Genomic DNA, 21,590 nt, shown 5'->3' with positions numbered 1-21,590 from the left:
CAACATATCCTCCTGCATTCCTCATCCTGGAGCATTCCCACCACACCAACAGCAGAGCAGTTCATCCAAAGACTCTAATTATCATGGAAAAAGGTTCTCCTCAGTCCCAATTAGTGACACCCATGGGTGGCTGCTGGCACAGACACCGCTGTCTGCACTAACTTGACCCACACATGCAAGCCTGACTCTTCCAGAGAGCAGCACCCATCACAGTTTCCCACAGGACTCCTTTAACACTTCCCATGCCCTTTGTCTTTGCATTGAAGTCAGTCCTTAGCTGCACCACAATTTCAAATACAGAGTTCTCTGAAGCAGGAATACAGAATTGAGGTGCTCGAGTAAAAAAAGCTGATTCACTCTTTTGTGATGGCTAAGGTGACACTCAAAATTCTCCTCAGAAGACATGGTGCCTATGAGATCGATAAAGTGCTCAGAGAGGCTGGTAAGATTTCCAAGGTTGAAGCAGAGGTGGTAAGTCAGAAGATTCTCCCACCAGGCCTCTAGGAGGATGGCAGACTTTTCTGCGAGATCCATCTTTCCCCCGGAAATGTTATAGTCCTTTACTAAACAAGACAAGGAAGAGACAGAAAAAAGGCTTTGGCATTGACAATAACAAAGTCGCTGAACGAGCATGAAAAACTATTCATTAGGAGCTGCAGGTTTATAGTCTGGCAAAGGGGAGGAAAAGCTAGTAAGCTATATTGATTTCATGTCGGGGGGGGGGGAAAAATTGCAGGATAATCTCTCCTTATTCCCTGACACTCTTGGAGGAAAATCAGAGCAGAGATTACAGATCCAGCACATGAGGACAAACTGAAAAACAGCTGCTGCTGAAACAGCCCTGAGCAGCTTCCCCCTCTCTCATTTAAATACAAGTCTAACATTTGTTACGTTCACTGCTTCGAGACAGTAAGAAGAAATTCAAACCTACCAGGGTTTGCGGGTTTTTTTAAAACAAAAAAAACCAAAAAACCCAAAAAAACAGAGACACCTGCTTTCCTATTCAGATACCTAAATATCAACAGATTTTCTGTAGCGTATCCAGCTCTGTACTAGGCTTAGACTACAAATAAAAGAAAAAGATTTATTTTAAAGTTTAACACCACACTGTGCCGCTTTATCTACAACCCAACAGAAAGACCCTTTTAAGAGAAGTCTAGATTTGGAATTTTCTCCTGTTTCTGTAGCAGAACAAACTGTTTCAGGAACAACATGCTAGCCCCAATCATCACAACTATAACGTCATAGGAACAATCCAGGCTATCGCTGTACAGTTTCTGAATCTAGTTACACAAATGACAAATTACAGCGCGGCAAACAAGTGAAAAGCCTTCTCCCACAATATTGAGAGCTAGACAGACAGCCACAGTAGGAAGGGATTTGTTTTGTTTTCAAACTGCAACAGAAAGGAGAAACATGACCCTACTTCTGTGAAAATATACTAAAGAGAAAACAAGTGCTGCAACAAGTGCTGCCCGTGAGGGGAGGGAGAAAGAAGGAGAACTTTTTGAAACACTGGAGGTTTTAAGCAGGTTTTACAAGATCTAGACTCATTTCAGCCTTCCCTTCTCGAAAACACATTCACTGCTGAACATTATCCCAAGGGGCTGGGGGCTGGGGGGAGGGAAGCTGTATGTTTAGGTAAAGAAGTGCTGCGCATTTGTACAGCTCCCCCCTGCCGCCTCTTTGAGAGGGTTTCACGTACCCCTTCTTCATCACTTACTGGTAAAGTAGGAAAAGCAGCGTCATCCTCGCCTTCAAGTTCATAGAAAGTTATAGTTTCTTCTGGTGCTTGAGGCTCCTCTCCATTCTCTGGTACAAACCCATACTGACATTCCTTGTTCACACACTGCATCTGACGGCGGCTACGGCTGTATGAGCTTTAAAAACAAGAAAGGAGGTTCAGAATCACCACTATCTGGAGCATCACCGTGGTTTCGTTGCTCAATTTTAACTCTCTTCTTTTTGGAGAGGCACAGTAAACCCATTGTTTCATACTGTGCCATTAACAGCCAACTCAGCCCTCCAGACACCTCTCCCACCATCCTCCCCAACTCTTTGAGAGCAGCGTTTTGTAAAGAGGTTTGTATTCACTTACCAGGACCTGCAGGAGAAATTGTCATAGCTCTGATAGCATCTCTTTCCTGGACTGGGGTAGAATGCTATTTGAGGGCCAACCATGTTGTGCCTGTTTATAAATCGGGCAGATCCCCTAAGTTTAAAGGGCAAAAGGTGCAATTACCAGGAAGTGCCTCTCAGAGGGAACTCATTTGTAGTTTCACCTATTAAACAGCACAAACTCTCTCCTAACCAGTCTGCAGCGAGAACGAGTAGAAAACGAGTGGTGATCTCGGACAGGTTTTCAAGGCTTCATACCTTGGCATCCCAAATCCACGGTTATGTCTCTGAGGAGGATTCTGAGGATGATAGGGTTCGTAAGGTGCCATGTTTCCACCACCCTGTGCGCAGTGAACTGGAGGAGAGCGCCCCGAAGGAACACTGTGCTGTAGCCGGGGTGGAAGAACTGGCTGACCCCTGCTATAAGCCACAGTCATAAAGACTTCCTTTCCACGAACTTTCTTAAGCATTCTCTTCCGTGTTTTCATATCCATTTCTGCAGTTTCAGTTGAGGACAGAAAAGATAGATTTACACCTTAAACAGCTGACTCCAGAGCTATGTTCTCTTTATCATTTGAGAAGAGTCAATAGGTGGACACAAGGAAAAGAAAGAGCCAATGGCCTATGCCAGAAAAAGTGCATTTTAAGTATGCAGACTTGATACCCTTATTTTGAAGGCTCAAGCAGGCATTCTAAATTATGAAGACAAGCATCTCATGTGAATACCTTCCCAACTCTAGCTGATCAAAACCAGTACTCTCAGTGTTAAAATCTCTTATGAAGCTTGCATTTATTTATGAAAAAAGAAACCCTCTCCAAATTAAACAAATACAATCCATATTTAATTGGCTGGGGAAGCCCTAGTCTGTCCATGCAGCTCTGCTAAGGCCAAATCAGACAAGCTTTTTGGTTCACAGATCCAGTCTTTATACATGCTTCTCAAGTGCCAAATTTCTTCGTGGTAATTTTGAGCCATATCAACTTTGCTATGTATTTTCAATGGATTTCTCTTTTGCAAAGGCAAATTCATCCCTCTGTGTGAAGGATCACTTCACATCAAACCACTGCAGTGACCAAGTTTTATATCACAGGCTGAATTAAGTAACTTCCAATATCCAAAGACTGCTACTGTTAAAACTGTCATGAGTGTCTCCCCCACTACTCCCCCCTGGCCCCAGTGGAAGAAATGCTTGTGGAAACCTTGTACAAACCTATTCCTGAGAAGTATCCACCTGTTATTTTCTGATAGGTTCCTCCTTTTCGGCTGGGAACCATATTCCAAGCAAGGACAGGCGCCACTTGTGTCACTGGTTTTAAGTTTGCCAAAGGAACTGTATGCCTACACGAAGAACACTGTTAGCAGTGCCACAAGGATACACTGTGCATAACTGCACAACAACATAAGCTGAAGCAACACTAAGAAGAAAACAGAAAAACCCACAAACTTAAAGAGTGCAGGGGGCTGTGGAAATAAGAAAATAATCTGTTTCTCCGACACCAAGCGCACATTACTGTTACTTGTTTCTTAAAGAGGGCAAGCTAGGATTTAGTCTCAACACTATTGACTTCCTGGGTCAAGTCTTTCTTTGCTGCATTTGTATGCCTTCAGAGGTACACCTGAAAGCATTTGACAACGCAGAATTTTCGCAATATGTCATCAAGCTCAATTCTAGGTTTGGAGAAGGGTGAATGCTTTGAACAGCAAGGTGGAGAAAGTGATTAGACTCACTAGAAGTGCCAATTATTTAGTTGTTTGGATACAATAGAAAAACTCCAGAGAAACCAACAGCAGAGGGTAATTTGCTATCTGTGAATTAAGCCCAAACTGCAAGGATCACCTTCACATTCCAGAGAAGAAAGAGCAGGAAGATTTCACAGAAAGCATTACAATGATGACTTTGGTCATTAGGAATCCAAGAGAAAAAATTTCCTGCAACATTCTATTTGAAGAGTGATAGCCAACAAGGAAGCAAAGCCTCACTTTGTATTTAAAAGCCTAGGTTCTCTTTTCTTTTCAAAGTATCTTAACAATCCTATTTTAAGCATCTGTGATTATACAAACTCAACCAGAAAGAGTTCAAACATGAAGTCGTCACCAGACTGCTTACTTTTCTGCCAGCTCCTCAACGAATACAGTCAACGTGTTGCCATCCTGTCCAACTTCCTGGATATGAGCATTGTAATACTTACCTCCAGGCTCCAGACGTACCTGGAGAGAGAACAAGGGAAGCTCTAAAAGCGCCAAACTGTATCAGGGGATTCAGAATACTGTCTACAAACCACTAATAGCACAGGCTGCTCCTAGCTGATCGTATGTTACTGAGTTGGCCCAGGAGCCTCAAATACTTCTTCAAAATAGCAGGCAAAACAAAGAGCACTGTACTAACTTCAGGGAGGAAGGCGGGGGGGGGGAATCAGTCTTGTGAGTGACTGAGAAGTAAGAAGATACCTGCTTTCTAACTTATTTTTATACACTGTGCCAAGCAGATAAGTAACCAAGAAAGACCGCTATTTAAGAACTTGAGGGCAACAGAAGATAAAACAGGAAATTGGAAAGGAAAACTCTGCTCAGCTAGAAACAAGTCACTGAGTGGATCATCAGCACTACCTCAAACAGTGATAAAAAGTAAGCCCTCACTACATACAACATTGGAATACAAAGAATTGTATTGACCTTCCTCTCAGCATCTCCTGGCCAGTTTGTGCTACTTCTCCCTTTTTAGCTCTTCCCTTTCTATTTTATAAAAATATTTGCTACGTTACTATTGAGAAGCAGAAGACTGTCCAAACTCGTTGGTGACCCCCAATGAAAATCTAACAGACAGCTACCTCAAATGCACACCCTGTGCATTTTGAGCTCTAGGTCTGGAACTTCCACACTCACAGAACGTGTATCACTGGTTCACAGTGAATTTCCAAGCAGCTTTTCCTTCACACTACCCAATGTTTAAAGGTAGATTTTAGAAAGAAATGAAGTTAAAAAGAATGTCAGATTAATAGCTACAAAGAAGAGAATGAGAAAAGCCTTGGAAAATTCTATGAATGATTTTATGGCTTACCATACTCCATTTAAAGCAGTTTTAATAGTTTATCATAACTGAGTCTCCTTTGAGTACTAACCTGACACTTGTCTCCTAAATAGTACTGTCTCCCAGCAAACACCATGTAGTCAGTTTTTTGAAGCTCTAAAAATAAATGAATAAATAAATAAAAAGGAAAAAGCCTTTAAACTACTGTTCTTTCTTCATGTATCCTACAAGTACTTCATGACAGCATCCAACTACAAATTATAGGCCAACTGAGTTAAGTATTTCCTATGCATATCTGAACACTCCCCATAGTAATGGTGAAGTAGCTGTAGATGTTCTTATAACAGACCATAACAAGGCTAAGTCACAGGAGATCAGTAATATCCACGTAATGCAGTAAGCAGCACTACTGCTTCAATACTATCATGTCTTTTGTGATGGTACCAAGTTAATCCTGCATTTAATACCAATCCTGGTATTAAGAATGTTGGATGTGTCTTGTCTTGCCAGAGTACTGGTGGCACTTGGCAAAAATGAGATGTTATCCAGGAAAAACTAACATTGTCTAAAGTCTCCTTATGCTAGGTTTCAGTAGGTTTTTCTCCATTCCTTGCCTGGATTCTCTGCATGTCAGTACTCTACGTAGACTATTAGTTGCTATACTCTGTTCCAAGAATTTTAATGACCCTCATTACTGCTTATGCAGTTGTAAAATGCCAAACTTCTTCAGTATGCAAAGCACTTCAGGTCAGACATCAAACACCACTTCAAAACTTATCTTTCTTGGTAACTTCTTGCTTTACAGACCAGCCATAGTGTATGCCAAAAAAGCAGCAACCTATCCCAAGCCACTAAGACCATGAAATCTCTCCAGAATGTTCAAGCCCAGGAGAGCTGGGAAGCAAGAGAAAACTCATCTTATTTGACAGATCTCAATGCTAAATTTGAGATCCTCATTATTATACAACTCTGAAGCCAAAATCATGCTTTAAAAGGCAGAAGGCCTTGTGCATATGCTGCAACAAACTCTCAAATTTGAATGATTTCCAATACAACAGAATGGTAACACAGTTCTGTACTCTGCTTTGAGTCCTCGTATTTCCTATACTATAGCCAATAAGTAGCAGAGGTCAGATTTTTAGCAACCTTATCACCATTACACAGTGTCAGAATCAGAGTATTTCATACTTTGAAATGAAGCAAAGAAACCAGCTACCAGCAAGATGTGCTACCTACAAGTATCTGCTGGGTTAACCAGTATCCTTCACATTTCAGCTGTGAAGAAACAGGTGACATAGGCCTCAGATTAATAAATTTAACACTGAGCCTAGTACAGAAAGAGTTGTTTGTTTTTCCCTTTTTAAAGATACCTTTTCTGCTGTCCAGCCAAACATCAAACTCCACATTTCGATAGATCTCAGGGTCCAGTGCCTTTAGCACCTTATAAGGAACAGGCATCTTTGATGGGTTCTCTGGAGGCTAAAAACAGAGTTGAAATGGAGCATTAACAAGTGTATTTAATGTGTTCAGCATAGTCTCTATCCTGCCAGCACCTGTGGACCATTTTAAGATGTACACATACTGTTTTCCAAAATTTTCACTTCCACTATATTTGCCCAAAAACTAAAGCTCAAGAATATGAAAACACATTTAGGCATCCAGAAGCTGAACAAACAGACTTTGGAAAGGTTAGAAACAGGCTCAGAGTAACAACTGGCATGTTCTTTACTCAAAAAGAACCAAAGGAAGCTAACCAGACCAATGAAGCCATGGCTTCAAAAGTTGGTGGGAATTTCAGTTATTATATCTGAAGACAGGTTTCTACAGAGCTTCTAAAACTGTTCTGAAGTGATTTATACTGTGTTCGAAACAAAAGTGAGCTGATTTAAACCATTTCTGGGAAAAAACAAACAGCAGACTAGGAAACATGTTCTAAGCTCCATCTTGGGGGGGGGGGGGGGGGGGGGGGGGGGGGAGTATTAGCTAGAGAAGAACAAGAGAATCTAAGAAAGGAAAAAGGCTTATCCAATTTAAGAGAAGCTCAAGGCCAAAACCAGAAGACAAGCAGATGGAAGAAATAAGCCACCCACTTTCCAAAACATCATTTTTAGAAAGTGCAAAAGAGGGTTTAGCCCGAACAAGGGTAACGTCATACAACAACAAAAAAAACCCCACACCATAAGAAATTCTTCCCTAACTGACAAACCTTTTCTTCTTCAATGCCTTGTTTGAACTTATCTTCCTGTGGATTGTCAGTATCATTGCCTTCCCAGTCGTCCACTCTAAGTAATTAAAAATAAGATTACAAAAGATACAATGCATAATTTCTAGCCAGGATTAAAATCAACCAACTGTTCATACAATCTGAAAAAGCACCATGGTGCCATCAAGTGGTAGATTTTCCCTTAAACACTAGCTATGGCCACGATGCAGTACAGGACAACCCTAATTTCAGGAACATGATCTTTACTTGTTCCAACACCCACCCCTAACGAGGGCTACTGCTTGCATTAGGAAAGGATGAAGATGATCCCACCGACTGATTAAACTCTTGCACTGTCAAGTACAGCAAGACACCCTGTTCTAAGTCCTATCAAACCAATGTAATCTGCAAGCATTCAGTAATGGTCAAGAGGCCTCCCTCAAGCCGTTCTAGTGACTTGAATGACACAGGATATGAGGGTTTCTATCGATACATTCTGTCTGTTCGCCTCATCCCCAGTGATCCAACTGACTTGAATAATGCCAGCATTTAATTGTCTATTTGGGGTAGGATTCCATTAAAAAAATAAAAAGGACAAACCAGAAAATAAAGCAGAGCTCATTTCCTCAATACTATATTGCCTCTGCAGAGCTACAGAGCCTTAGAAGGGTAATAACAGTTTCTCACTAAAAAATATTCTGATGACACAAGGAACAGTTATTTACAAGCAAGCTGTCATTTTACAGAGTAACACACAATTGTAACATAGCCAGCAGCAGAGGATGTTCAATTACGTGACACTTCCCAGCTCCAAGGAAAGCACACTCTCCCACAATATACTTCAGCTTTGTGTTTGTGTCATGAGATAGGAAAAGAGTTAATACCCTAAGAACATTCAAAGAAACCTGGAAAAGTTATCCTTTGCAAGGTTTTTAATTTTTTTTTGCTTCCCTTTTACCACATCCCCTTCCCAAAATACTACCTCTTTTCTGATGGATTTCTGGATACTTTTTCATGAAGACAATCAAAGTTTGCATCCTCACTTCCTACAGAGCCACTGTTTCTGTTCTTCTTGGATCCACTTCGAAACACCTCAACTGCAGACCTTAATTCTTCCTCATCCATGCCAAACACATCTTTGTACAGGATCTCATATAATACAGCTGAACAAATCAACACAAAGCTCAAACCAAATTAAGATAATACCAGATCCATAAGAACTGCTGCAATTTTCAAGGTAAGCATATCTTCAGATATTATCTACTTTTACAAGGTACTAGTTATATTAGATTCAGCTAGGGAGAGGATCATAAAACAATTCAGGTAGGAAGAAGAGACCTCTGGAAGTCATTTGGTCCAATACCCCACTTAACAGATAGAATAACGAGTATATGAATATATTAATATACAATAAATGAGCTTCCATCTCTCCCCTCCCCACCCCTGAAAACAAAAACATATGAAAACACATAATCCTCTTCCATAGAAAAATGATTTCAAGTTTACCCTGGCAAATAGCAGCATTTTCCTGGAATTGTTTTGTATACACAGAATCATAATGGCCGTTGCCGGAACAACACAGTAAAATCTGAGAAAATAAAAAAAAGGGGCTTTAAGGCTGGAATGATGTAAAACCTAACTCTTTCTGTTTGATACCCTAGCTCAAGACTACATTATTCTTTCATTCTACAGTTGACACCAACTCATCAACAAAACAATAAATATTCTCAATATGAAAAAGCTGTAGAATCAGCTTAAAACTGAATCCTAGGTAAAGTCTCTAAATAAGTTTGTCTATTATACAAAGAAAAACTATCAATTTGTACATCATGCTGTATTAAACATGAAATAAGAGTTTGTTTCCAGCTTACCTCTGAAACCACCAATTGTTCAAGAGGTAAAAAACTGCAAGCCATTAAATGAAGTACCCCCGAGATACACTGTCCAAGTATCAAAGGCACATTTCACCCTTCCCTACCTGAGGGACTAGAAGAGCATCTACTTCTCTAGCCCTCAACAAAGCCTTGCTTTTAATAAGCAATATTATGCCACCTTTTCAAAAGATGCATGCTTTCTGCAACATGCACTGATACACCAAGTAAACGTATACCATCAAACCCCATCTTGGCATGTGACCACAGCTGACTGCAACTGGCAGAAGCCCTTAGGCACCTGTCAGCACATTGCCAGCAACGATGCTTCCCAGTGAACCTGCAGGAGCTGGGATGCCAGGGCTCTTAATTCAGTGTGCACTATGTCTTCTGCCAACACAAGCTCTCATCTCATGGTGAAAATGACCAAGACCAGAAAGAGCTGCTGCCTGTATATGCAGTCTAATGACAGACAGCTGCCAACACTTAATGAGAGGTCTGGTGGTAAAGCCTTTGAGGACAAACACACATTTAGACCATACTGCTTGATTTTTAAAGTTAGCTCATTTTGGAATTAGATTAAGCTACACAGGAAACTACATAGAAAAAGAAAGAAGCACATGTAAACAAAGACAGCAATACTTTCAGAGCAGACTAGCCACTTTGACAAATATAATAGCCTGTACTGAAATCCATACCGCAGCAACATCATGCCTGAGCTAGCACATAATTGTGTAGGCACATCTACGTGACTGCAGAAAAAACAAGAGGGGTCAGATGGGAGGTAATACAGAGTATTTCTCCTTTATGTTCCTTCTTTTTGCCCCCAGCAGTAACTCTTGTGTAGATAAACTGTTCCATTAGCTCCCATTCTTAACTGGGCTCAATCTGTACGTCATAGAAATGAATCAGTTTGTTAGATTAATCCATTCCCATTAACTTCCCCTTTTCAGGAACTAAAACTGCATACCCCATCCGACTTCAGGAAGAGAGGCACTGGGGTAGGGGAGAACATCTTCTCTTTGCCAATATGATAAATACACCTTGTTCTGCTCTTCAACTCAACCCAGATATTTCATTCTACCCTGTCAGATCAGTCAAATTCCCACTGGGAAGTCTTTTTACCCAAAGAGATTTCAAAACATGAAAGAATATTCCGGAATGGTGATGTTACCTCTTCCTGCCAAAATTAAACTTCTTTCCAATAATGAGCTGGAGTAACAAAAAAGATTGGCAGGGGACCAGCACAGAATCCACCCCTCAGATGGGAAGCAAAGCTACTATAATTGAATTAACTGTTGTGCAAATACTGTGCTTTTTCCATCAGCTGAAGTCAGCTTTGGGGTTTTGTTCAGGTATGCAAGAGCACTGGAGTTGCAAGAACTCAATTCCAGTGACAAGTTTTTACAACCAAGCAGGACTAGGTAACTAGGATTCAGGAGTAGGGGTAAGGAAACTGCCTCACTTCTCCTCACCTTGTCTTCAAAGCCATTGTCCGTAGCATAAGTGGGTGGCTTTCCAGGGTACCGGTACAGAATAAAGTCTCGCCTAGGTAAGCAGAGGAAAAACAAGACTTGCAAGAGCACACTTTTAGTAGAACCATGTTAGGAAGAAGTTTGCAGGGAGCTCTTTAGAGAATCCACTGTTGGTTTATAGAAAAATCAAGTAGAATATGTCTCCTGATAAATGAATGCTACCATACAGCAATAGCTAGATGAGCAAAGAACACCCATCTTAGGGGAAAAAAAATATTATCTGGGAAAAACCATTATATTTAGTCACAGATTAGGTCAAGTACTTATGCTTATGGCAAGGTGCTCAGACACTGAGACAATTAAGTCTAACTGATTTAGTCATCCTGCAAAAGGATTAGAGCCTCAGTACCGGGAGCTAGTAATTCTTGCAAAACTTCAGTTCGTTCCTTTAGTGCTGGAACAGAATGAGCCTGCAAAGGGAGGGTTCTTCCTTCTACCACTGGAGAGCCAGACTGCTTGTTACAGGATAGCAGCATTTTTAGCAAGACAAAAGCACCTGTGCAGGCTTACATTACCTTTGAAATAAATATCAGGGTTTATGCTCCAAGTAGGGCAAGTACTCCTCACTACTGGAGCTTTCAAGAACACCTAAATGAGTTTTAGTCATGCTTGTAACTACCACACAGTGTTTCCACTACACACAGCTCCTTGTTTTTCCCCATTTTCCATCCTTCAGCCACTAGAAGGAAACACTTGACTTCGGAGTTTAACATTAGCAAAAAGGTAACAAATAAACATCGCTGGAAACCAACCCTTCCGTTAATCCACACTATGAGAACAGGGGCTGTGATGGCACCCGTTCACATGTTAGTTTAAGTAACTTCTTTACAGTAGCATTTCTTGCCATATTTCACACATTAGTATCTCAGCGACAAACAAATAAAAGGTTCTGGCCCCAAAACCCAAACACCATCAAGTCCAAAACGAAACTTAAGATACACACACTTACTTGTACATCACTGATAAAGCACTCATTTCCAGCTGGCCAGCACTTTCCTATGCAAGATTATGAGATTACATGAGATAGCAGAGCCATCTTCAACACCAAGAACTCTATTCTAGCTCTCTGTAGTATTAAAATACCTAACCAAACTCATCAGTTTGTTAAAACAAACCATCAATGCATTGAGAGTTGAGATATTAGGATTTTGGGGCGGGGGGGGGGGAAGTCTGCAACTTGGGATGGCCATGATAACCAAGCTGAGTTCTAGCAGCAACTCTTACACACATCACTCAAGACACATCTTTTTTTAACTAAAAATACTATATTTGTTTCAGAGACTGCTGCATTCACCACACTTATTGGTTAAAGTCTAAAGAAATAGAAGTCTGAACTCTAGTATTCGAACCTGGTATGAACTCTAGTATTCGAGCCTGATAAACATTTGATCTGAGGTACACTCCACATATTTTGCTTTTTTCTTCTTCGAGAAGAATTGCAATTATGAATAAGGCCCACGAGAGGCCTCAGCTTTACTGTCCAGTCTGCATAGATTGCTCCTTTGCACCAAATTCCCCACTAAAATTGATATTGTTTATACGTGTGAATATTCAGTACAAACCCATAGTATTACCTATGCAAATAAGACCCCAGGATTGGGGTTTATCTGAAAAAACAAACAAACAAACCCCAAACCACCACCTAATTACTTTCCTGTTCTAGTCTCCTCAAATTTTAATCTCTTGACAAGTATTAGATTAGTCTTACCTTTGGATCTCCTAGTCGTTCGAGGTATTTCTCAAATGATCCTTCCACATACTTTCAACAAAACAAAGAAGAAAACAAATATAAAAACTTAGCCAGTTGGAAAGCAAAGTTAAACCTAAACGCTACACCATACGTTACTAGCTGTTGAACGGGAGGGGGCAGGGCAGGGACTGGGGGCATAGACACCAAATTCATGACTAGTCTGCCAATTCCTATCACTTTTGGGTTCTGAAGGGCTGTGGTCTAACTGGGGGTATGACTTCAGCTGTTCCCCACCTTAAAGCACAGGAATGATTTGGTGTACCAATGTGGAAATACCAAGAGATCCTACAAAAATTAAAAGCATGAGCGAGTAATACTCAGTGACTCATCTCCCTCCTAGATTAGATTAAGTGCTTAACTGTGATTACAGGGGGAAAGAAACCAAAACACACATCAAAAAAAACAAACCAAAAAATCCCCAAAAACATCCCAACACCACACAAAACCGCGCCATGCACGCACCCACACAAACCACCACAAGCAAAACCAACCAACAAAAAAAAAAAAAACAACCCACCACCCAAAAAAACATGACTTTATGCAATGATTAAACACACTCTGGAGTTTTCCACCACCTTTTGATGTTCGTTTCTTACTCCAAAATGCTACATATTTCCTACCTACTAAATTCTGCAAGGGTTGCTCCACAGAGAGTATACTACACAAGTAACTGTCACTCTCCTGGTTACTTGGGTATTAGCAACTTGCTTGATTTCAGGAACTTCAGAAATACAAAGTTAAATAAAACTCGCGTGATCGCAACTCAAATAGGGTAAGCAAGCAATTACCCTGCCATTTCTCTTCTCTTACACGCATCAAGCCTGGCAAAGCATGACATGTTTTCAGTGCATATGTTTATAGGGGTATGTTTATGGCTAAACCACTCACCCCCTCCCACATTACTTCCCAACTATGCTTGCAAAACTGCCTAACACACTTTACTTACAGATTCAAACTTATGCTGGTGTTGCCTCATAAACAGGACACAAGCTTTCCTAATTTCCATGTGATGAATTTGAGATGAAAACAACTGAAAAAATAAAGGTTATGAAAGAACGAAGGAGAAAAACGCAGAGTTTAATTTATGCTTCACATTAGGCTTATTTTACTCATAGTTTAAAAAGACTACCACCACCACAAAACACTTCACAAAACAGGGAGAGGAGACGCTGCGAAGGGCCACAGGCACTTGAGGGAAGAAGCTGAGGAAAGCCCAAGTGACCGAGGAGCCTGCCTGCCCGCCCGAGAGCCCAGGGGGCTGATCGCACCGGGCCCCACACACGTCCCCGCCGGAGACACCTCACTTTGGGCACCCAGGAGCGGTCTCCAGGAGCACGCCCTACCCACCTCCAGCCGCGGGCCTGGAGCGGACGCTGCCCGCCGTGCCAGCCCCGGCGAGGCCCTGAGGCGCCCGGGCTGCCCCCGAGACCGTTACCGCTGCCGCCCCGCCGCCCACCTGCTCCGAGACGGCTCGGAAGAGGCAGGAGGCGTCCTTGGCCGTCATCTTGCGGTACAGCCCCAGGCTGCCCAGGTACTCGTCCATGGCCACCTCGCTGAAGGACTTCTGCCCGAAGTACTTTTTCCAGCCCTTCTGCATCCTCCCCGGGCGGCAACGGCCGAAGCGCCAAGGACTGAAGCGGGAGACGGGCGCTCCGCGCGGGGCGCTGCGCTGCGCGGCGCGTGGCGGCTGGGCGCGCGGCTGCTGCTAATGAGGGGCCGCGCCCAACGCGCCCACCTGCGCCGGGCGCCGCCGCGCGCGGCATGGCCCGGCCCCGGCTCGGCTCGGCCCGGCCCGGCCCGGCCCGGCGCGGCCGCCGGCATCCCCCTTCCCGCCGGCGCCGGGCACTGCCACGCACGGAGCGCGCCCCCAAGTCTGACTCGTCCCCGTGGCAGCGCAGCTGGGCCCGGTTCTCTTCGCCTGCGAGCGGTACCCTCCCGGTGAGCCCGCGGGCCGCCCGCAGGAGGTGCCTCCTGCAGCAGCCATGTTAAGATGCCCGCGAAGGAACCCCAAATACCTGTCCCCGCTCTCCCGCTTAACGACTGCAGGGGCCGTCCGAGCGCGGTGGGGTCGTTTTCCTCCAGCCCCCCACAACTCTCGGTGTGGGGGGTACGCCAAACCGCGGTAAGCCCCAGCAGACGCCGTCTCCTCCCGGACCTGCCTCGGGAAGAGAGGGGAGTCCTTGCTAAACTAACTCGTTCCAACTTCATTGCTCGATGTGCCTGTGACTGCAAATAACTAGTGGAAAAATCAGTCAAATGGTTACTCAATATTTCCTGTGACATTCCTGCATGCTCTCGGACTGGAGATAAGCTGCTAGCAGTAAACTTGAAATAACAACAGCTCTATAAAAATCGTTAAGGAAGTGAAAATCTTAGTTGGTCCTAATAAAGTATTTGGGGAAGACTTTGGGGATCGGCAAAAATCACTGTTGCACAACTGTGCAGCATGATTTATTCCACGTATAGCCCTTGTTCTTGAGTTGGAGAATGCCTCTATGTACATTTAACTTGCGAGTAAAAATTGCACTCGGGCGTGAGATGCACCGATTCAGGATTTTCTTTTTCTTGTTTTAAGCAACAGCAACAAAAAAACCCCAAACAAATAATGTACTTCCAGGAAGGGCAACTAGCACCAACTACAGCACTCATACAATTCTAGAGTATCACAGACCAAATAGCCTGCGTAAACATTTTTAAGTTTAAACACCCTTTGTTTTTCAAAATATTTACTTTAACAAATTGACGGTAGCATCAACATGGTTGACAATTTCAATACTTTAAATGGGGAGCTCCAATCAGCATCAAATAGGAAACATTGCACTTTACGGAAGTCCAGACTAAGTAATGACGGGATAGCACCGTGTAAACGGATTGATGGTATCGTCAACCCCATTCCTCTCCTATAGGCCACGTTTTACTTTGGGAGTAAATCACCCAAAACCAGGCAAGTCCATTGGTGGACAGTTTGGGAGCAGGTTTGCAGCTCTTGACCTTTCCAACCCAGATTCACCACATGCCCCTTTCCCTTTAAAGAGGCTGAAATCTCTCACTTTTTAAATTCTCTTTTCAGTGCTTCTGTAAACACATGAAATGAGAGCTGAAGGCATGAGCTTATTTGCAGAACGTCACGGGAACATCAACAAGGACAACTTATTTCCACTAGTCCTAGGCAAATACAGTCAAGAGACTACTATGTATATGCCATGCCTGTTAAGAAGTAATTTAGCTTGTCCTCCTCACTGGCATTACCAACTCAGTGCAGATTTTGTGATGTAAGTATCTGTCTGTCCAAGAAACTAGACAGTTCATACTCCCCCTCCTCCCCTTGTTGTCACTGTGCTCTTTTAAGCATAAAGCTAGATGACTTTAAACTGGCACTAAAGAGGAAACCATTTAATGTCAGTTAATATTAACAGACATTTTCTTTGAGGGTTTGTCCCACTTGGTGGACTCTTAAGTACAGAAGGCCTCACTAGGAGAGGAGAAAGGTTTTATTCTGACATTTTTATTCCTCTGTATTGTTTATTGAAACCCAACAACTTTATCCAAGAACAAAGCAAACTTTTCTGGCTGTCCAGGAGGAAAAGGTTTCAAAGTTGACAAGTCCATCGACTGCAGTGTCTCCACAAGAGTGCTGTAAAAACAGACCAAAACCAAAAATTAAAAAAAAAATCCATCCCAAATGGAAATTTTTTCTTCACACAATTTTTCTTTCTATTCATACACACATAATCCTTTAGCACGGAAACAAAAATAAGGGCACGTATTGAAAGGAAGAAGAGACCCCACAAACGAGCAGGCCCCAGCCATCACTGGCTCATAGGCAGCACTGCTGAGAATACACTTCAACCTGCACCACAGCTTTCACAGACAACCTCAGCTCTTAACTTTTTAATCTTCTGTGGTTGCAATGTTGGGAGACTGAACAAGATCTGAGGATCTTCACCATAAACCATACCAGGAAATTCATCCTATTTGAACACATGGCATAGTTCTCCACTTAACACATAGCCAGAAAGAACAGCTAAATCAATCTGTTAGCTTGCTATTATCAGACTGCAAATAAGGCTCAAATGCTAGGCACTGTTCAACAAAAAGAAATAAAAATTCCTTCCTGTCTCCGAAGCTGTCGGAAGCACTGAGATAGTAAGTTTAAGAAACTTGCCCAATAAAGGCAGGCCTGTCTTTTCAAAAGGCTCTTCTGAAACATACGAAATCCTATTTGCAGGGCAGACTAAATAATGGGAGTTGCATTTCCTCTGCCTTCAATTTAGAGGTCATCTGTTATTTATAGAGTGCAATCAATCATAAGTAATGAGAAAACAGCAAGATATAGTCAAAACAAGAGAGCAAATGAAACTAACAGGAGCCAGGATGAACACAAAGGGAGCTAGGTTGTTGTCGTTTTTTGGGGGGGTTGTTTGTTTGGTGGTTTGGGTTTTTTTTTCCCTGAAGTGACAGGCAGTAGATCTGTGAAACTCCTTGTCAGAGGATGTGGTGGATTCAGGAAGTTTGGTTAAAAGGGCAGCTTGAATAAGTACTTGGAAGACGGAGGTATTGAAAGTTACTAACCAGACAGCCTCTGATTTAGGAATCCCCCTGAATCAAGGTACTTAAGAGCATTTGAGGGAAAGTAATACAAGGAAATACCGTATGTTCTTACCCTGTGTCTACTTTTGGCTGGGCATCTGGCATATGGCCACTGCAAACAGGATATTGAGCTACGTGGACTCCTGATCCATAGCAGTAAGGCCATCCTTGTTTTGTTCTAAACCAATTTTGTTATGTAAGTACATCTATACAGTCAACTTTAGTGCCTTTTACGAGGAAAATCCACATAGCAAAATGATGAAATGGAGTCCTAAGTCTGCAGGGAGCAATTTAGTCCTTATAGCTCATGGTTACAAACTGATGGTCTGGGTTGTATTATTTCTAGACTTTGGAAAAGAATCAGACAACTAGTGAGAAAGAGCAGAGAAAGAGAGAAGCTGTTAGGTGCCTCTAAGATGCTACCTGACCGTTCCAAATTCAACCACTTCTATTTGGTTTAAATTGCTCTTCTTTCAATCTGAATACATGTGCCCTCAAAAAAAAAGAAATTTGAAAGGAGTCATGGTCAAAAGGCGTGGCAAGTTTGGTAAATGAGCACCTAATGTTAATCTATCCACAATGGAAAATCTACCTTGCAAATGGTCGTTACAGAGAAGGATGTAAATTGCCTTGTTACATTCTCAATACTGTAGTAACAGAGTGATGGTGCTGAACACTGCTTCTTCAGTCAGGACAGCCACAGCACCTCCGTACCTGCAATTACAGCAGAGGACGTGCCCATCTCTGTGGAGCTGTTTTGCCAGTTCAAGCTGATGGTTGTTCATCAGCTTTTCGTTTGTTACTACTATTATTGGTTTTCTTTTTTCTAGAGTCTCTAGACAGCTACCTGCACCTACGGGAGAAAGAGAAAACACAATGAGTTTTTGCCCTGACAGAGTTTTGCTCTGACAGATGAAGTATCATCTACTTGCTCTTGAAACACAGGAGACTCCTGAACAGTTAACCATCCAGCTCTAGCTGTGGACCTGAACATTCAAGGCCAGCCCAGCCCCGAGCAGTAGAAAGACAAACTTCACCCAACCGACTTCCACTCCTGCCCCCAGAACAGGCTCGCCAAACAAACGGGGCTCTACCTGCATGGCTGATGACCAGGTCCGCCCTCCCCAGGTCCTCGGCCAGCGAGTCCTTGAAGCGGAAGGCTTCCACCGCCAAGGCCGGGCTGCTGCACAGCGCCGGCTTCAGCGCACCCCGCCCGACCTGCAGCACCAGCTTCTCGTAGCCGCGGCTCTGCAGCACCTGCGGCGGAAGGAGGGTGGGATGGGGGGCGTGCGCGGCTGTGCCTGTACCCAGGTCGGACACCGGGGCGCCTGGCCTTGCTCCCAGCTACCCCCGCACGGGGGCCGCTGCCATCCCCCGTTCCTCCCCGCTTCACGACTGTCCTTCCCCCTCCTCCGCCGCCACTCACCACGGCCCCGCCTCCCGCCCCCTTCCACAAAGGGCCCCCCCACAACCACCCCCGGTAGCCCCCGTCTCCCGCCCCCTCAGGCAGCCCCGGCAGCCACCGGCGGAACGTGGGGCGGGAAGGGGCGGGACAACTCCCACTACGCATGCGCCGCGCCCGCTTGAGGCGCTGTGTGCAGGCCGTGAAGGGGAGGCCCGGGACGGCTGCCCGCGGAGCCGGGCTCTCCGCCGCCTCACCTGCAGGGCCGCCGGGGAGCAGACGGTCGCGATCAGGTCGTCGAAGCTGGTGGTGCCCACGGTGACGAAAACGGACTTCATGGCCGGCGGCCGCCCGCTCCTAGCTGATCTGCGGGCGGGGAGCCGCCAGAGGGCGCGGCGCGCCGCCCGCTCGCCGCAGCGCTCCCCAAAATGGCTGCCGGCCTGAGGGGGCGGCTTGGCGCCCAGCCGCGGGGACACGCCCCTTTCTCCTCAGGGCCCCGTCTGCTCCTTTACGCCCGCTATCTCCGCCCGGGCGAGCGAGGGGACGGGGCAGGTGCGGTAGCTGGTGCCGGGACGGGCGTTCCCGGTGTTACGGGGCGGCCGGGCCTGCCGTAGGGGTGCGGAACTCCCTGAGTGGTGCCGGACGGACAGGGACGGCGACCGCCTGTGTCTAACGAGGCCACTTGCCGGCAGCGTTCAGCGACCTCAGCGTGGTAGCCACGAGTGTCTCAGATTTTCCGACTTTCAGGAGGGAGGGAAATAACCCCCAAATCTGGAAAAGGAATTCAGAAAGTACTGCCCTCTGCGTGTTAGTTTAGCACTTGGGGCACAGATCACTGTAACTGACAGCCTGACTGGGGCCAGGTGCTGGGTATGCTGGGCCTGCCATTCCCATAGCATGCCCACAGCTACCTTTTCTTTGTAGACTGTCGTGGTTTAGCTGCAGTTGGCAATTAGGCACCACCCAGCTGCTGGCTCACCCTCCCGCCCTGGTGGGATGGGGGAGAGAAGTGGAAGAGCAAAAGTAAGAAAGCTTGTGGGTTGAGATATGAACAGTTTAATAATGGGAAAAAAAAAATTGTAATGAAAAGGAAGACAACAAGAGAGCGAGAGAGGAACAAAACCCAGGGAAAAAAAAAAGTGATACAACGGCTTGCCACCTGCTGACTGATGCCCAGCCCATCCCCGAGCAGCCATCGCTGCTCCCTGGCCAACTCTCTCCAGTTTCTATACTGAGCATGACACCATATGGTATGGAATAGCCCTTTAGCCAGTTGGGATCAACTGTTTTGGCTGTGCCCCCTCCTGACTTCTTGTGCACTCAGCAGAGCATGGAGAGCTACAAGGTCCTTGACTAGTGTAAACATTACTTAGCAGGAACTAAAACATCAGTGTGTTACCAATATTATTCCCATACTAAATCCAAAACACAGCACTATACCAGCTGCTAGGAAGAAAATTAACTCTATCCCAGCCAAAACCAGGACATAGACTAACTGACCCAGGCTAGGCATGGGATTACCTAGTCTGGCCCAAGCCTCCCAAGGCATTTATTGTGGGAGTAACATCACAAAAGGATAGTAGCAAATGAGCAGTTAGTCATGCTTTGGAGGGGAGATTGATATTTCAGAGAACTGCCTGAAGCAGTGCTGCAGTTGGTCCTGTAATGGCAGCCCAAGAGTGATGGGCCGACGCATCCCCTTGAGCACTGGGACTCACTGGGGGACACGTTTCACTTCTGGTCAGAGCGTCACCTGGGAACATGTCATAGCACTGCAGAGCAAATGCACAGGATACAAGCCTACCTTCAAATGACTGAAGGCAGAAGATTGCATACCTTTATCAGTGGGTGAGCTTGGGTGGTTTTCCTGTGTCAATATCCTTCCACTGATATCACAGGGATTGGTGAAGATGGGAGACAGAAGGAAAAGAGACAAATATAGTTTGAACTCTGCATGTTATGTTTTGTTTAGAGAACTTTAATAATTCTAGCTATGTATGTGCACTGTGTCCACCCCCCTAAAAATCCAAGAAATGTTGCAAACTCCAATAGAAACTGCTGTCTGCTGGCTCTTAGTTGATTCCAGAAAGTCAGACATAAAAATTATTTGGCCTAAATAGGTGAACCTGTCACGGGAGCTGAGATTGCAACTCAGGGAAAACCCTGAAAGTGAGACTGAAATCAAAGCTAGGAGTTGTGTCCTCCTCGTTTCTTTTCCTCGCTTTGCCGCTGACCAGTGTTAGCACCTTGGGGAGGTGCTCATCTTTTCGGTTTCTCCACCTGCAAGGCAGTGTTTAGCAATTTATCTTCTCTAAAGCTTTCTGTGGAGGTAATTATATTAATGTGCAGAGAATTGAGTCTTTTAAAAATCTTCACTGTAGCAAATTTTAAAAGAAATTGAATAGGTTTTTTGCCTACCCTGCCTTTTGAAAGACACATTCTCAGTATCATTGAATACAGGTAGATTTCCCCTCCTCCCTGTTGCTGTTTCTCTAAGCACACATCTTTCTGATGCTGTTTCAGGCTGGTCTTACTACCTTTTTACAAGGACTGAGGAAAAGTACTCCCTTGAGCAAAGGCATGTCATCTTCCTGTGGAATGAGATCCTAAGAGCCAGGGGACAGGAAATCAGGCAGGAGCTGAGGCTGGACATGAAGGCCCTTTCTGAAAAATAAAAATGCTGTTTGGTGCTAAACCACATTAAATCAATTTCAAAGATGAAGTCACCAGTAAATTTATTATTTCAGGTACATTTCCCTTTTGTGATGGAAACCCAGGGGGGAGGGGAGCAAGATAACATTTTAGTTTCCAAAAAAATCCAAACATTAAATCTGTTAACACAGTCTTGTCCACTGAAGGCTAAGAATAACTCCTTAGCAGTTGCACAAACTGAACTAGCAGTTTTCTTTCTTAATTGCAAGTGTAACACAATGTCCATTTCTACAAAAATAAACTACTCAAGTTAGACATTTAAATCTAGTTATTCCCTGAATTACATTTAATAGATGAGGTCACATCTGTATACGCTACTGAGTGTTCCAAGAAAGATGCAGAAAAGATGTAGCTATCTTGAGGATACCTCTGATTGCCAT

General features: G+C 44.2%; 1 protein-coding gene across 1 annotated transcript in view; it reads right to left on the bottom strand.

Annotated features, from left to right (window-relative positions):
- Positions 1-19,233, bottom strand: part of ALG13 (ALG13 UDP-N-acetylglucosaminyltransferase subunit) — a 31,570-nt gene extending 12,337 nt beyond the window's left edge. The window contains exons 1-19 of the mRNA XM_075512884.1: positions 18,756-19,233; positions 18,191-18,353; positions 17,811-17,949; positions 16,032-16,140; positions 13,963-14,211; positions 13,453-13,536; positions 12,465-12,515; positions 11,706-11,752; positions 10,697-10,769; positions 8,857-8,938; positions 8,333-8,513; positions 7,354-7,429; positions 6,518-6,626; positions 5,239-5,303; positions 4,227-4,327; positions 3,330-3,457; positions 2,377-2,614; positions 2,099-2,212; positions 1,724-1,880 (exon numbers count right to left, since the gene is read on the bottom strand). Of these exons, the coding sequence (XP_075368999.1) occupies positions 1,724-1,880; positions 2,099-2,212; positions 2,377-2,614; positions 3,330-3,457; positions 4,227-4,327; positions 5,239-5,303; positions 6,518-6,626; positions 7,354-7,429; positions 8,333-8,513; positions 8,857-8,938; positions 10,697-10,769; positions 11,706-11,752; positions 12,465-12,515; positions 13,453-13,536; positions 13,963-14,211; positions 16,032-16,140; positions 17,811-17,949; positions 18,191-18,353; positions 18,756-18,836 (2,247 nt within the window). The 5' untranslated portion in view covers positions 18,837-19,233. The remainder of the gene's footprint in view (positions 1-1,723; positions 1,881-2,098; positions 2,213-2,376; positions 2,615-3,329; positions 3,458-4,226; positions 4,328-5,238; positions 5,304-6,517; positions 6,627-7,353; positions 7,430-8,332; positions 8,514-8,856; positions 8,939-10,696; positions 10,770-11,705; positions 11,753-12,464; positions 12,516-13,452; positions 13,537-13,962; positions 14,212-16,031; positions 16,141-17,810; positions 17,950-18,190; positions 18,354-18,755) is intronic.
- Between the last annotated feature and the right edge of the window lie 2,357 nt (positions 19,234-21,590).

The sequence above is a fragment of the Mycteria americana genome, chromosome 10, assembly GCF_035582795.1.
Source record: "Mycteria americana isolate JAX WOST 10 ecotype Jacksonville Zoo and Gardens chromosome 10, USCA_MyAme_1.0, whole genome shotgun sequence".
Taxonomy (NCBI): domain Eukaryota; kingdom Metazoa; phylum Chordata; class Aves; order Ciconiiformes; family Ciconiidae; genus Mycteria; species Mycteria americana.
Note: the sequence above shows the minus strand (reverse complement) of the source record. Positions and strands in the feature narration are given on the sequence as shown.